The sequence below is a fragment of the Rhinichthys klamathensis genome, unplaced genomic scaffold (genome assembly GCF_029890125.1).
Source record: "Rhinichthys klamathensis goyatoka isolate OS25496 unplaced genomic scaffold, OSU_Roscu_1.1 h1tg000066l_1, whole genome shotgun sequence".
Taxonomy (NCBI): domain Eukaryota; kingdom Metazoa; phylum Chordata; class Actinopteri; order Cypriniformes; family Leuciscidae; genus Rhinichthys; species Rhinichthys klamathensis.
In genome coordinates this window covers 1,495,421-1,512,773 of record NW_026606609.1, presented here as the reverse complement: position 1 = coordinate 1,512,773, position 17,353 = coordinate 1,495,421, and the positions used below count along the sequence as shown (strand labels likewise).

Sequence of the window (17,353 nt, the reverse complement as noted above, 5' to 3'; positions counted from 1 at the left end):
GAGACTCTTAAGCAGGATACCTGCTCCTCTGATGGATTCTCACTATTCTAATCTGGTTTGCTGAAATCGACCCCAGTTGTGATAGAATTCAAGAGGCATTAGGCACCTCGCTCAGATCCTTGTACGTCCTTTTCCTTTAATAGCGCTAAACCTTTTCAGCAGACACTTTCAGCACTTTTAGTTAGACCTGTCCGCATCCAGTTCTCCTCGTGTCTCTAAGGTGTCCTGTTGCAATTGATGTAGTTTCATAAGCCTAAATATGCAATTAAACCTTGAGGAAGTTCTCAGGAGCCATTGTCAGGTTTCTTATTAAAAATCACTGTTTTCGTGGTTTGTTCATCGTGCTTTTTATCTCATGATAGGTGTTCCTGGGTAACTCGGGAGAGGTGAAGAAGTACTCCACCCTTCTCATCCAACCTGGTTTGGCCATCAACAGTGACTTACTGCTGGATTCCACCCATAGACACGTTTACATCATGACCAGCCATTCTGTGAGTTCAAAAAATCATGCCATAAGTACACTACCGCTCAAAAGTTTGGAATAATTAAGGTTTTTCATGCTCAGCAAGGCTGCATCCATTTGATCTGTAAAATACAATAAAAACAGTAATATTGTGAAATATTATTACAGTTTGAAATAACTATTTTATAGTTGAAAATATTTTAAAATGTAATTTTTTCCTGTGATGTCAAAGCGGACAAAGAAGACATGTATCATGTTTAAATATTAAAATTAAAAATTAAATCAGCTAAAACTGATAAGAAAAAGTCAGCAATATTGTTTTCAATATTGATGATAATAATAAGAACCATTATAAATAATGGGACACCAATAATAATTGATTATAACTTAACATCAAATTATCATATTAGAATGATTTCTGAAGGATCATGTGACACTGAAGACTGGAGTAATGATGCTGAAAAACTTTTATCACAGGAATAAATTAGATATAAAAACAGTTATTTTAAATTGTAGTAATATTTCACAATATTACTGTTTTTACTGAAATTTTGATCAAATAATTGCAGCCTTGGTGAGCATAAGAAATGTCTTTAAACATTTTTTTAAGTTTAGTTCCAAAATTTTTATGTAATTTATGTCTTTGATCAGTTTTTTTTATGTTTGCTAACCCTAGACTTTTGAACGGTAGTATAGTTGGCATATAACATAGAAATATATTTTAGCTGCGGTAACTAGTCTTTTTTTAAAAATTTAATTTCAAATTAACTTTTAGTTTTTTGCAGTTAATTTTGCTGTAACTTGTTGTGCAGTGTGACATTATTACAAATATTACAAATATTAAGTGCTTAAATAAACTGAAACTATATAATAATTATAGGAGAATTAGGTATGTTGAAAATAATTATATTGTGGCTGTCGGACAGAAACCTCATATATCCAAAAACACTACTTTTCAGGAAATGGGGGAAAAAAAAGTGTTTATTAAATAATTAAACGTGCATTGTCAAAGTTGAAATTGTGGCTTTATATATGGTGAAACACTTGCATGTGTCATTGGATTATTAACGTTTACCAAAAACCAAGCTCAAATAGAGTTATGAGGATTTTAACCAGCAAATGTCAGACATACTTGTTATGTCTATCATTAGAACAGGAGGGAGTAAGTGCATCGCATTACGTTTTCACCAACTTACAGGTTGTAAAGTTTACTGTAGCTATGTGGGTGCGTAGTAGTTGTTGTTTTTATGTAATTTGGACAGAATCTCATGTTATTAAAGTCAAAGTGTAGATAGGCAATGTATTGGCTATGACTCAACGACAAATGCTAGACTTATGGTGCGTTCACACCGGACGCGAATAGCGCGTCAGGCGCGAGTGATTTCAATGTTAAGTCAATGCAAAGACGCGTTACGCGCGTAAAAAATTCCTGCGGCGCGAATGAGGCGTAGAGCGCGGCGCGGTAGACGCGAATACGCCTCATTCGCGCGTCAAGTTCGCGCGAATGGCGCGAATTGAGCGTCTGGCGCGTTAAGCGCGTTACGCGCGAATGATTTAGTTAGTGCTATTTGTGCATTCACGCGTTTGACGCGAATTCGCGTCTGCCGCCCGAGTTGAAAAATCTGAACTTCTGCGTCAATTCGCGCCGCGTTAACCAATCAGGAGCCTAGCTGCTTGCTGCTGTCACGTGGTGAAGTATCTGGATGCTTCAATAAATTATTTTGTAATATATGACTGTGGTTCTAATGCACAACAAAGCAAATATTTTATCACATAAAACTTGATTTCAATATATGAGACATATTCATTTTGCATTGAATGCTATTTATTCCATATCTAGATTATATGAAATATTATTATAATGTAAAGACAACCAACATATAAGTTCGTGTCTGGACAGTGATGTGTGAGAGAGAGAGAAAAATCACAGGACAGATTAATCACTTTTGGAGGCTGGCTTCATTTATTATCAAAACAAAAATAAATGACAGATTAGGTGGATGCGGGCGAGGGTGAACCTCGCGCCGGGCTGTGGAGCGCGGGCTCGACAGGCATAGCTAGACCACTCGAGGCCGAGGGCTTATACGGCCTACGCTGTCCTCATCAGCGTCCTCACCATTAGGTCCACCAAACCTAGCTCCTGGAGCAAATTGTGAAACTCCTGAAACCCTCCGGAGGTTCTGGTGGACCCGAGTACAGCGACGATGTCCCCTACGGAGCTGCTTCTGCTCTCCAGAGCATATACGAGCGGTGACTCTCTCGAATAATGCTAATGCTAATGCTCGATAAACATCTAAAAAGATGGCCGCCAACGGGTTTCGAAACTTTCGCCTCCGGATTTCGCCTCTGACGCGCGTAAATTTCGCTTCAAACTTTTGTTTTTACGCGCGTCAATTTCGCCATTGACACGCGAATTAACACAAAGTGGTCAAGCGTCAAACTAGACGCGGTAGACGCGAATTTGACGCGCTATTCGCGTCCGGTGTGAACGCACAGTTAGACACACACTTCTCCCCTCCTCAAATACATAAAACATTAGCCTTTATATGTAGAGTTTCTTGAGTAAAGAAAACGCAAAACGCTGTACTTATTCAAAGAACCAGTTCTTTATTTACTTTTGCACTGCAAACAAGAAGAGACGGTCCAAAATGTGTGCACTTCATTCATGATACAGGTGGGCGGAGCTATGAGGTTTGACTGACAGTTTGAGGATCCAATAGTATTATAAGGATCAGTCACAAGCTCTTTTTAATACTTTTCATTAGTTAAGACAGACATAAATGGTGTCCAATAGTTATGATTTATGAAAAAAAAGACAAAATATGGAGATACACAGTTTCCGACAATATAAATTTTTGATAATGTTGTTTAAATTAAAGAGAAGAAATATATATCCTGTGTGATATATATTTATTAAAATCACCAAAAATAAGTGGAAAAGTGCAGATTTAATGTGGGTCATTAGCACACTCACTCACCGTATGCCTGGAGTGAAAACTCTGGCTCATCCCTGTGTGATGTGTGAATAAGTGATTTGTCCTGCTGTGCCGTGTGGTCAGGTGGAGAAGAGGCCAGTGGCAGAGTGTGACAAGCACACGGATTGCACTTCCTGTCTGGCAGTGAAAGACCCTTACTGTGGTTGGTGTGTTCTTGACGGCCGGTGAGTTTCATCTTGTAGTTTTACGGCTTCGCCTTTATTTTAGGAGTATTTCTCTCTCTATCTGTCCGTTATCTTACGTGTTTCTTCTTTCTGCTCACTCCTCCAGGTGTGGGATGCGTTCAGACTGTAGGCTGGGCTCAGTTGAAGGTCATTGGCTGTGGAGTTTTGATGAGCAGCAGCAGTGCTTGAAAGTGGAGTCACTGAGCCGATATAACGCCAGCCTCGGAGAACAGAAACTGGTATAAAATCATTCAATCAGAAATGATGATGTTGTGAGAATTTCAAAGCACCATCAAAATGCAGTCCCCCTTCAGCCCTAAAGCAATTCCATTGGCTGATTAGAAATCCTACAATATGTCAATTAATGTCTTTTATGCTCTACCATTAAACCACAAGATGGTTTTATGGTTTTGAAAGAAATGTCCTATGCTCACCAAGGCTGCATTTATTTCATTCAAAAATACAGTAAAAACACTAATATTGTGATATTTTATTACAAATTAAAATAACTGTTTTCAATTCTAATATATTTTAAAATTGAATCTATTCCTGTGATGGCAAAGCTGAATTTTCAGTCTTCAGAGTCACATGATCCTTCAGAAATCATTCTAATATGCTGATTTGATGCTCAAGAAACATGATTATTACCGCTGTTGAAAACAGTTGAGCTGCTTCATATTTTTGTGCAAATCATGTTTTTAAAAAAAATTCAGGATTCTTTGATGAATAAAGTTTTTTTGGTTTTTTTACACATTTATTTGAAATAGGAAAATTTTGTAACGTTATAAATGTCTTTACTGTCACTTTCAATATATTGCATCCTTGCTGAATAAAAGTATACATTTCTTTCAAAAAGGCCCCAAACTTTGAACAATAGTGTATATGACATAATAAACCCAAAGCTATATATATATATACACTTTGCATGGTTTTGTCTTACTGGGCAATGATTTTGAGACTACAACCATGACTAATGTTTCTTTTTTTAGATCGCTGTGGATGTCCTTGGTTTGCCCAGTCTGTCAGAGGGTGACATGTACTCGTGTTTCTTTGAAGACACTGAAACGGCTGCTTCAGTCCAGGGCTCCACAGTCACCTGTGCCACTCCTGAAGCCCACAGACTTCCACCTGTACAACAGGGAGAGGGTAAGACAACCCTTCCTTGAGTCATTACTGTTTTCATAGGGAACTGGTTTACATATGTAGAAACCTGTGTGTGGACCGTTTTATGAGTTGGGAAATCTTTGTTTTTTCTGTGATTGACGTTCAAGCACCAATCGATTTAATATAATTTCAGTCCAAGATTGACTTGCCTACCAAAAGTTGGGGGATTTAAAAAAAATAAATGAATACATTTATTCAGCAAGGACTCATTAAATTGATGAAAAGTGACAGTAAATATATTTATAATATTATAATGTTATGTTAAGATTTCAATTTCAAATAAATGCTGTTCTTTGAACTTTCTATTCATCAAAGAATCCTGGGGGAAATGATTATGGTTTCCACAAAAATATTAAGCAGCACAACTGTTTTAAGCATTGATAATAAAAATAAATGTTTCTTGAGCATCAAATCAACATATTAGAGTGATTATGAAGGATCATGTGACACTGAAGACTGGAGTAATGATGATGTAAATTCAGCTTTGCATCACAAGAATAAATTGCATTTTAAAATATATTACAATAGAAAACAGACATTTTAAATTGTATTAATATTTCACAAAATTACTGTTTATACTGTATTTTTCAAATAAATGGCAACTTGGTGAGCATAAGAGATGTCTATTTAAAACATTTAAAAAATTCTGACCAACTCCAAACTTTTGAACAGTAGTGTACATCCCTGTACGATCACACTAGTATTCTGGTCATGTTCTGGTTTCACTGACTTCCTCTGTTGGTATGTGGAAGCATTGCACTAGAATGTTAATGATATTAAGTGAATGGGGAAATAAGCTGTGGATGGTGTCTCTAACTTAAAGTCGGCATGAAACAAAAGTTGCAATAGTCTTTTCTTCCCTATTATGACGTACAGTATATTAGTGAAACGGCTTCTCGAGCAAGAAAAAAATGTAGGCGGTTGCTATTGGTGGATCTCATGATGTGAGTGACAGATTGTCCCGCCCTCACGGCAGTGAAAACATCATCAGAGAAGAGAAGAGATGAGCTGCAAGAGGGAATGGAGTTACTTGCTTTAAAAAAGAAAATAATTATGGGCACAGATGGAAAATAATTTGATAGATTCGGCAATATTCCATAAAAAAATATGTATTGATCATTTTGATTTCATGCTGACTTGTTTTTGTGACATGAAGTTCCAGTGCCATAATATGCATTTAGCCATTTGAGCTAGACTTCTCTCATGTATATCCTCTATAACAGATTCTGTGTCCGTCACACTGTCCCTGCGCTTCCAGACTGTCACCGTAGCGGGCGCAGACTTCACCTTCTACGACTGCTCTGTGGTGCAGCAGCTCTCGGGCAGCATGCCGTAAGTCACATCAACTCTCCTGTGTTTTAACTCCACACAGGTACAGCAATCACAGAAATACAGTACTTTTTTTTTCATTCTTAAAGAGAGAGTTCTCCAAAAAAAAAAAAAAGACAATTCTGTCATTGTTTACTTACCCTCCTGTCATTCCAATCTTGTAGCGCTTGAACTGTTTTTGTCCAGTGAAAGTCAGAGGGGTATGGAAGCTTTGTTTCTGGCACCGAATAAAAAGAAATAAAAATAAAAAACATAATTGTGAATGTAAGTTATAAAGTCAGAATTGTGGAAAAATCCATTATATTTTTCCCATAGGGATTTAAAAAAAGTCTTTGATAAAGCGTTATAAGCTATGAGGTGAATCATAACATTACAAACTCTGAAATCTGACATAAATAATAAGGTACAAGACTGTGTACATACCGTATTTAGTGAGGGAAAGAACTATAATCCCATGAAGCATTGCAAAACAGCATAATGGAATTAAAATGATGGAGAAATATAAAACTGCTCTATTTAATATATATATATACAAAATGTAAGTATTTTGAGAACTTGGAGAGATCAACTTGAATATGTAATTTGCAGTGCTTCGTGTGAGTGGGCAGAGCTAAAGAGCCTGTTTCGCTTTTTTTTTACACTGATTGGTGGAATTTTCTGTTCAGTATCATGACTAATGTAGTTTTTTATCTCGAATTCCACCGTTCAACAATTATTTAAAAAATAAGTTGAAATAATGTGGGCTGACGGCTTCAACAGAAGCAAATATCGACCATTAACAACCTCGTAGCTCACAGTAGGTCTGTTTTTAAAGGTTTATCAGTTATCGTTAAAAATCAGTTTCCCTATGGAGAAAATTGGGTTTTTACTTCCGGAACCCGACTGTTGCACTCAATTGTAAGATGTTCATTCGCAATAGTGAGAAAAAAATCATAATTGCGACATATCTCACAATTTGGACTTTATAGCTCTCAGTTCTGGGAAATAAAGTCAGAATTGTGAGATGAGTCACAATTACCTTTTTTTTTTATTATTATTATTATTCCGTGGTGGAAACAAGCTTCCATAGTGGGGTCCGCTGTTGTTTTGGACTCCATTGACTTTAATTATATGGAAAAACATTGGGGAGAAAAAACATTGGAAATGGGCAAAATTGTACTATAGCATAAATATATGTAAGAACGTTTTTAACCATTTAGTGTCATCCCATCATCATCATCCAAGAGCAATATTAAAACATCCATTGGTTAGCGACTGTCATTTGTTGAAGAATGTCCCAGAGGCGTGAGAGGGGCAGGGCAGCTGTCTCTCTCTCTCTCTCTCTCTCTCTCCGGACCTCAGTAACACGTCCCTGATGATTTAACAGCTGTTTCCCACATTCCACCATTCCACAGCCCTGCCATATCCTTTGCCCTGACCATCCTCCCTTACCCATACACCCCTGCAGACAGCCGCTGATGGGACGGCTCTCCCTGATGCTGTTTTGATTTGCGATGTGGGAACGCTGTGAACTCAGCTCTATGTTGTTTGATGAGTTTAGGGGAGTCATGTGTAATTGTAGAGCTCAGCTATTTTGGATGCAGGGCAGCTTTACTATCTTCATCTTAATGCTCAGAGGGGTGTCGATGGGTTTAATTAATGCAGTCACTCCTAACTTTCGGCCCATTATTTTCTGTCTTCTTGTGTTTTTAGGTGTAGTGGTTGTGTGAACAGCCGTTGGAAATGTAACTGGTGCATCCACCAGCATGTGTGCACTCACCGGCCCACGTGTGACCGCGGTGCGATCATCTACAACCAGAATGTAAGTTTTTGGTAGTATGTGAAGTCATATCAGTGAGTTTGATATGCTGTGTGCTATTTTGGTACAGTCCAAAAGTCTAAGACCAACAGTGCATATTTTGCATAGGTCTAATTGAAAATAATTTCTTAGCAAATGTGTGTTTAAGTATTTTATATCTACTCTGCCATTCAAAGGTTTGGGTTTGGTACCATTTTTTTTAAAGAAGTCTCTTATGCTCACCAAGGCTGCATTTATTTGATCACAAATGCAGTGAAAACAGTAAAGTTGTGAAATATTACAATTTAAATCTGAATTTTCAGCATCAATACTCTAGTCTTCAGTCACATGATCCTTCAGAACACATTCTAATAGTATGATTTGAAGCAAAATTATCAATTTTTAAAGCAGTTGGTGAATATAAAGATTAAAAGAACAGCATTTATTTGAAATAGAAATGTTTTAACATTATAAATGTCTTTACTGTCACTTTAATGTCATCAACTCATCAATGTCATCAATTTAATGCATCTATTAATGCTGAAGAAAAGTATCCATTTCTTTTTTTTTTTAAATCGTACTATCCCCAAACTTGTACTGTAGTGTATTTAAAAATTTTTTTTTTAAATCAGCACAACAATGTGTATGAAAAGTTGAAGTGAATGTATAAGATAAGATGTGTCCCCATTTTTCTTTTTCTACAAATTTACATAATTGATTAGTGCAAGTGCATAATTGATGAGCGCAAAATGTAAAATATTTATTATACAATTTGTCATTCAATTTCTTTTGTTAAAAATGTAGATTTACTTGAAGTTTTAAATTGGCTATATTCAATATGGTCTCAGACTTTCGGACCCCACTGTATGTGTTTCCACTTCCTTTTTGCTTTGAATAACCATTTTTGGTTCCTATATGTAACACTTGCTTGTGTGTTTTATGATTTTTGATTTAGTTTAAATCAGCATCATTGTTTATTGTTTCGAGTTTATTTCAGTTGCCATTTATTTAATTTTTCCCCTCATTCTCTCTGTTGTCCTGTGTTCGTCTAAAGTTCACGCTCCCCACATCTGCTCCTCAAACGATAAAAGACTTTGACGCGTACACGTATACCACCTCAACACCCACGACAACAACCCTCTCGACCACTGAGGTTGCCATTACAAGTGAAGCCATTGTCCTGACTACCCCTTCAGTGACCCCTCCCACTACACCAGAGCCCACTGCCGCCCCCACCACACCTCTGGAAACCACAACCCCACTCACCGATGCACCCACTACCCCCAACCACGTCACAACGTCCTCCATGCGCCCATCCAGTGCCACTACAGAGTCAACCGATTCGTTCACAGAGGCAACGACCCTCTCACAAAATGGCTCTTGGGTGGAGGAGCGCATCCAGGTAGGTTTGCTGTCGACACCGACCCCGCAATCATACGAAGAGCTTGTGGGACGTTCATCGCGTGAAGAGGCCGCTGAAGTGACGCTGCCCGCATTGAGAGCTGGGGAAGTGGTGACAATGGGGCCGTTGAGTGAAGCGCTGCCCTCATCTTCCACTGAAGTGGTCACCCTCTCGCAGGCGGAGATGGATATAGATGCCCTCATAGACACGGGCGTCCCGGTGTCGTCAGCCAGCGCCCCCTCTGGCGACGGTGAGGCAGGGCCTGATTCATCCGATTTCCCCCTCGCTCCAGACACAGACTACCAGTCAGACTCGGATGACCTTTTCCTCCTGGTGAGTGTGGTTCCTCGGGGGAACTCATGTTGCGCTGCAGAGGCTGGAGGTTGAACGTACCTAAAGCGGGAATTATATGCGTGAATGATGGGATGTATAATTAAATAGATGAAAGCAGCTCTGCTCTATTACTAATTTAACCATAATTATATATTAAAGGCATTTAATGTCTCAACATTAAAGGGATGTTCTGGGTTCATGATGACGTTGATTTGCGCAGAAATTAATTTTGACTCATCCATCAGTAGGATAGTTCACCACAGAAAATGAAAATTTTATGATCATTTACTCACCCTCATGTCATTCCAAACCTGTTTGACTTTTGTTCTTCTGTTGAACATGGAAAAATATATATTTTTAGAAATGTCTCTGTGTTTTTTGTCCACCCGATGAAAGTCAATAGGGTCCAAACATGTTGTTTTTGACCCCATTGACTTTCATTGTATGGATAAAAAGATTTTTTGTTATGTTTCACAGAAGAAAGTAAGTCACACAGAACGACATGAGGGTGAGTAAATGATGACTCCACCAAACAGGGAATCAAAGCAAGCAAATTGTGTCATAAGAACACCTTAGTGCCAGCCCAGTTCCATGAAGCACTGCAAATGATGTTATCTAGTCAGTTTCCCTATGCTATCCAACTACTTAAATATTTCTATGCATATTATTTATAAACATATTTAAATAAATGGTTTTAAATGTAACCATAGTTTTTATTCTGATTATATCGTTCACAATGCTTCATGGTATTGTAGTTCTTTTCCCCATTTAATGACGTTAAGTACACTGTTTTGTACCTTTTTGTTAAATTGTCCAATACCTTTTTGTGTCAAATCAATTTTTGTAATGTGATTCACCTTGTAGTTGGTTCATGGCTTTTCATTCTTTAACAACAACAAAAAATCCCTATGGCAAAAAAAGAATTAATATTTGAATGAACAATGAGTGAACCCAGAACATTTATGTAATCATTTAATTTGGGTCTGGTGGCTGTTCCCCATTTGTCTTTATTTGTCCATTTTGTTTTTTGTCTAATCTGTGTCTAACACACTCACTTTTGTTGTTCTGTCAGTGTTTGTTGCTAAATATAGCAGAAGCTTATATATATTCCATGTCTGATCCTTTGAGTCCTTTAAAGGGAGTGGTGTGTGTAATGAAGTGTATTGTCCATCTGTGTGTGTGATCAGGATGAAGAGAGTTTACTGATGAGCAGAGGTTCTCACGCCTGTCCGTGTGTGGAGAGCATCCAGGGAAGCTCTCTTCTACCTGTCAATGTTGCGAGGAAGATCACTCTGGTGGGACGCAACTTACACCTCTATCAGGTGATGCAACGTCCTAAGGCTTGTTGGAGCTTGATAGTCTAGCATGGTCAGACTGTGACTATGACTATGATCATAATGTCTGGTTATGCTCACGTAGCAGCATGTATTTGAAATATAAATATTTTGTCTGTGTGTTTTTTAAAGGATAAAGATCTTGATTACCAGTGTGTGTTGGTGATTGAGGGCCGGTCGGTGGTGGTGGACGCTTATGTGGAAGTGGACGACACTCAGCCATCTCTGTTCTTCATTACCTGCCAGCTACACCAGGTCCGCGAGCACAACCTAAATGCGACTTTAAAGTGGTCATCAATAACTGCTAGCAAATTCAAGCTATCAGTATGCTAAATCATGCTAGCAACATGGTAAAACATGTTAGCAGTGTGCTAAAACATGCTAGCAATATGTTAAAACATAATAGCAACATGCTAATCATGCTTGCAAAATGTTAAAACATGCTAACATGTTAGCAATGTGTTAAATAATGCTAATAGCAATAATTGTAAGCAATAACTGTTACATGCCTGTGTAAAGCTTTATTATGGTATTAAAAATGACTGTGATTGTTTCTTGGTTTCAAAGTACTCCTACTCTGCTGTCGTGGAGGAATACAGCAGCATGATCTCAGTCAGGAGGAGGGACTCCTTCCAGATGGATTACCCAGCGGACCTGCATGGTACGTTATCCATTGTTTGTGTAGGCCGGCTCTTAGCTGTTTTGAATATGCTGTTTTCTGTTTGGCCATGTACACACTAAGTTTCAGGAGTGACAACTGCATTTAAATGCAGAAGTGAGTCCTCTAAATTATTGTTCTGTGTGTGTACAGAACCCGACTGCTCCCGAAACTAGTAGTAACCATAGCAATATCCTGGCATCTCATGTCTTTGGTATCCGCTAGAGCTGTGGAATATAATCGTTTTTACGATGCATCGCGATGCTGATGGTGAATGATTCTGCATCAATCCATTAAAAAAACAATACATTTTTTAATAAATGTAATTAAATAGGCATATCAATACATATTAATGTACTGTTGTATTGTGATAAATAGAGTATATAAATTGCATATGTCCTTCGGAAGAAAAGCACTTGCATTTGACATTCACAGATGATTTATAATAAAGCAATAAGCCCCGCGAAGCCGTGTTTTACAGTGAATTTTGAACAGCTAAGGGGTGTTGTTAGACACGACGCGGAGTGGTTAAAAAACGGTTACTCCATAAAAATATTCATTTTAATATTTATGTTATTCATAAATTAAACACCAGCAACAAAAAATATAACGTTATGACACATTTATTCCTCCGCCAACCAATGTAGTTCCAAAGAGGTTGCCAAGCAACACATGCAGCAACAAAGAAACACAAACGGCAGTTGCGCAGTCACACTAATGTAATGCGGTCACAAGTGTATGTTTGTTGAGTAATTTACAACGGCTTCGAACGCAGCTCAACCAATCAGAATCAAGGACCGTAACTATCCGTTTTATAATAAAGCAGATATTTGAGTTTTTTATTTCAGTTTTTGAGAAAAGAACATGCATGAATGAGAAAATAGAGCGCAGGACGTGCTTGATGTTAAAAAGAATTATTACGTGCAAAAAGCCATGCTGACTGACAAAAAAGCCTTGCTCTTGACTGAATAACTTTTGTACAATAAGACATATAGAGTATTTAAGCTGTCTATCACTAGCAAAGCTTGACAACAATCCTAAGACAACATGTTAAAACATGTTAGAAACATGTTAATTCATGCTAGCAATGTGCTAATCATGTTAGCAACATGCTAAAACAAGTTAGCAATGTGTTCAAGTTAGGAGTGTTAATTCATGCTAGCAACCTGTTAATTCATGTTAATAACATGATTAAACATGCTAGCAGTGTGTTAAATCATGTTAGCAGTGTGGTAAATCATGTTAGCAGTGTGGTAAATCATGTTAGCAACATGTTAAAACATGCTAGGAATATGCTAATTATGCTAGTAACCTGTTAAATCATGTTAGAAACATGCTAATTCATGTTAGCAATATGCTTTTAAGTCTGAAAGTAAAACTTTCAGAAAAGGCTTTGTCAAGCTAACATCACATTTTTTTTTTTCAAATTGTACTCATCTAGTTTTTTTTAATTAATACACTAAAGACAATTTTTTTCACTTGATTCAATTTCTGTAATATATCTTAATTGGATGCTTCTTTTAAATAGACTGAAGTGATATTACTGAAGTGTGTGTGTACAGAACAGGATAAAGCACTAAAAGGTGAATTGACAGCCCAATTGAACTGCAGTGTGTATGTGGCGGCTGTTGTTTCACATGTGTTTTTGCAGTACGGCTGTATAACTGCTCCGTGGGCCGCTCCGACTGCAGTCGCTGTCACACGGCCGATCGCGAGTACGGGTGCGTGTGGTGCGAGGGCTCTCGCTCCAGCTGCGTCTTCAAGAGCTCCTGCACCGGCCGGGTCCAGCAGACCTGCCCTGCACCTCACATACACACGGTAAGGGACATGCGGCTTTCCTTCTGCTCGCTGTGAGCCCTTCACAGTGAGCTTAGTCTGTTAAAGTGATAGTTCACCCATAAATTGCCTGTCACCATTTACTCACACTTCTGTATTTTTTTCCCTCCATATCATACAAAAAAAGATCTTTAACTCTTTCATTTTTGTGTGAACTGTCCCTTTAAGAAATTGAAATAAAACTGCCAGGCTAAACTTGCCTGGGAAAACCCAGACAACTTCTGGCAAATTTAGATTTGCTCTGAAAGTTAGTCTGGCAAAGAGCTCATTCAAGCCCATTTCCAATCCGTCGAAATCGCGGCACCAATCAGAAACGTTGGGGCGGGCTTTACACGATGACAACAGCGCTGGGATTTTGAAGCAGATTTTGTAGCCTACATTACAAAGATGGATGCCGCCGTCGAACATCACTCGTTCGAATCAGCTATCGCGTCTGTTTTAAGCGATTTGAACGTTTCCCTTTTGTTAAAAACCGAGCAAAGAACAACACTCGGAGATGTTTCTCCACCGCTCTGCATACGTCATCTCCTTCACAGCTCTGATTGGTTTTAGGTCTATACGTTGGTCCGTTGGTGACGCCCCTCTGGAAATGATTTGTCTATGACGCTTTGCCAGACCATAACTCAGTTACAACTGAGAATGGTCTGGTTTTAACCAGGCTAAGGCTAAACGGCATTGTAAGAGTTTTCATCTGAAATATACATGATCATCCTTGAAGGAGTGACCCTTGTCCTTTAAATGTAGATGTGGTACTGTTTCTCACCCGAGGGGCCGGCCTTTCCGTGCTGACCTGTGTGTTTGTACAGTAATTGTTTTGTCTACTGGATTTATAAATCAGGGCATATTAGATCACAATGAGGTCGCATTTGTAGGGCGCATACGTCATTGAGCCTGCATCATTTCAGTAAACTGCATGACCACTACATTCCAAAGTCATTAAGAAATTACAAGAAGTTATGCTTCACTAAGAATAACAGTCAATTTAATAATGGTTACTGTTATGAAAGAAGACATCCTTTATGAAGTATGCGACCTCTGGAGGATGCAACCTTCGAAATGAGACACAGCAAATATTTTACCTGACATGGTGAACTAGATGACATTTGCGTGCAGTGACGTAATTTCTTACCAAAGAAAACATGAGTAATGTCCTCAGATGCCATGTCCATAATTTATAGCAAAACATCTAGCATTAATTCGATCTCAGATTCATTAGAAGAAGTTATTACTCCACCACGTGTGTGACATCCTTAACCAATGTGGTTGAATTACAAATTTGCGACAATATGGTTTTGGGAAACAGTCTTGACTAGCTGTATTGATGCATCATACTATAGTAGTTAAGCAGCGGGTTTAGTAATTGTATTGGAAACGACAATCCACACACCCTGTGTTAGAGACTGCAAACCAAAACTGGACCAATCGGCTGCGAGTAAAGTGACATAAGCCACTCCCCCTGTATATCTCTTGAATTTAAAGCAGTTTATAATGGAAAACATTTAGAGACAAAATTACCCATCTTTTGCTGCTAATTATATATTATATTTATAATATATTAATTATATTTCTGTATCATTCATATAACATTCAAATAATTATTATAGTAATTGACAATTTTGAATTTATATTAATATAAATATAAATACAAGTTTTAACATAAAGCTTTAAAACAGATTAAGCTTACATGTATTCTTTTTAGCTCTTCGTGAACCTATATAAATTATTATTTCAATTCGGTTGATACACATGCATTGAAATAGTCAGATATTTCTATTCAGCTGAGCTGCTTTCGCTGCAGCAGCAGTGTTTATTGTTTATTGCTGTCTTGTGAATGCGTTTAAATTCATTCTTTTTTTCATAACGATCTCATCTTAAACAGAGAAGTGAATTGATTTCTGAAGGATCATGTGACACTAAAGACTGGAGTAATGATGCTGAAAATGCATCACAGCAATAAATTACATTTGAAAATATATTCAAATAGAAAACACTTATTAAAAGTGTTATAACATTTCACAATATTAGTGTTTTTTACGGTATTTCTGATCTAATAAATGCACCCTTTCAGAACATAAGAGACGTCTTTCAAAAACAAAGTCTCGATTCCCTCATGCAATGCAAATTTATTGGATGTTATTTCCACCGGTTATATCATTGGTATACTGATTACATTGATTACTCATTTGTGTTTTGTCTCAGATTGAGCCTCTTTCTGGTCCAGTGGAGGGCGGCACAGTGTTGACGGTGTCTGGCTCTAATCTGGGTCAGAGAGCTGAAGACATCCAGCAGTCTGTGACTGTAGCAGGCGTCCCCTGCACCGTCATCCCGGACAGATACGAGGTGTCCTCCAGGTAAATCCAACAGCAGTGCATCATACCACATGATCTGACTGTTTCTGATCTTGTGTGAGGGCTTGCTGTATATTACTAGCCTTCGTTAATGACATTGTATTAATGGCTTCAGGCGATTGAGTTCACAGTGTGATGAAGAGTATTGACCCACTGCACTGATTGATGGGAGGTCTCTTTTGTGCCTGTTAGCATTGTTTGTGAGACCACAGCGAGCGCAAGGGAACTGAGCGGGCATGTCTCGGTGCAGGTTAAAGGCGGAGGAATCGGGCAGTCTGCCCAGCGCTTCCGTTACCAGGTAACCATTAATCCATCATGCCACTAAAGGGATAACAGTGGTTTAGCAAGACTGAATGATATGCAAGGAATCCATTCAGTGTTTATTAAAGGCAGGGAGGTATTTGACTGTTTTTAAACACTGCAAAAATGGATTTTCTTAAACCGTGTTTCTGTCTTGTCCTCCTTAAAAAACCTTATTTTATTTTAAGAGAATATGTTCACGTTTATTTTTCCAGAGGTGAATTAAAGGAGGAAATATAATTAGATTTACGCTTCAAACAAGGAGGTAAAAACATTTTGCCAGTGGAGTGTGAGACACATTTTCTTTCTCGTAAACAATTCTTACACAATTCTACAGTTTTTTTTTTTTTTTTTTTTTTTTTACAAAATTGCAAAAGGTATTAAGACTTTAATGTTTATTTTTACTTTAAGGAAAAAATGAAAGGAAAGGGATGAAGTGAGATTTATGCTTCAAACATGAAAAACAATTGAGTAAAGTTATATATTAAAAATATATTTTAATAAAAATGTACAAATCTTATACAAATTCAATAGAGCTGCATGATTAATCATTAAAAGATCGGGATCTCGATTCAAACACCGACGCGATCTTATTCCGAAATGACAATTGTTCGCCTGTGTCTATTAAACCTTTGACAAGTACGATCACAGCGAACATTCAGATCTCCGTTTCATACCTAGATAGGTATGAAACGGCTTTACAAACAGTCTTTTCAACCACACAGTATCGTTATTTCTGTGTTACAGCAATTCAAATTATCACAGAAGTACTGGGATAAAAGTTTATAGTTCAGATGTAAACACTGATATCTATGGTAGTGATCACCTTTTGAAAGTATCATTACATTGATACACCAGTAGGTGTGTATTCAGAATCATGGGAAAACAGTGATCTCTATTTTAAACAAAAAAAAATCGTGATTCTCAATTTATCCAGAATTGTACTCTACTTAGTATATCTTATATGTGGTATTCAGGTGATTCAATAGGATGAGATCCCTGTTACAGCATGTATAAGGCAGTGTTTTGTTTTCTGACGCGTGTGCGTGTTCTGTTTTCCTAAACTCAAGGACCCAGTGTTATTGGGAGTGTCTCCTCTGAAAGGCCCAATGTCAGGCGGCACATCACTCACCATCACGGGACAGAACCTTCTGACGGGCCGTGCCAGTGAGATCAGCATCCTGATTGGTGGAGTCCCGTGTCACATGTAAGTGACTGTGTAGAGCATCGTCCTCTACAGCAGCCCAAT

At 38.0% G+C, this 17,353-nt stretch overlaps 1 protein-coding gene across 4 annotated transcripts in view; it reads left to right on the top strand.

Annotated features, from left to right (window-relative positions):
* Window positions 1-17,353, top strand: part of plxnb1a (plexin b1a) — an 82,543-nt gene that overhangs the window by 52,522 nt on the left and 12,668 nt on the right. For 3 of the 4 annotated variants that reach the window (XM_056250035.1, XM_056250033.1, XM_056250034.1), the window contains 14 exons: window positions 363-491; window positions 3,523-3,623; window positions 3,730-3,862; window positions 4,613-4,769; window positions 6,011-6,119; window positions 7,809-7,917; window positions 8,948-9,628; window positions 10,816-10,950; window positions 11,095-11,217; window positions 11,530-11,623; window positions 13,272-13,438; window positions 15,656-15,807; window positions 15,997-16,102; window positions 17,175-17,311. In XM_056250035.1, the coding sequence (XP_056106010.1) occupies window positions 363-491; window positions 3,523-3,623; window positions 3,730-3,862; window positions 4,613-4,769; window positions 6,011-6,119; window positions 7,809-7,917; window positions 8,948-9,628; window positions 10,816-10,950; window positions 11,095-11,217; window positions 11,530-11,623; window positions 13,272-13,438; window positions 15,656-15,807; window positions 15,997-16,102; window positions 17,175-17,311 (2,333 nt within the window). The remainder of the gene's footprint in view (window positions 1-362; window positions 492-3,522; window positions 3,624-3,729; window positions 3,863-4,612; window positions 4,770-6,010; window positions 6,120-7,808; window positions 7,918-8,947; window positions 9,629-10,815; window positions 10,951-11,094; window positions 11,218-11,529; window positions 11,624-13,271; window positions 13,439-15,655; window positions 15,808-15,996; window positions 16,103-17,174; window positions 17,312-17,353) is intronic. The other variant, XM_056250036.1, reaches the window with a different exon arrangement.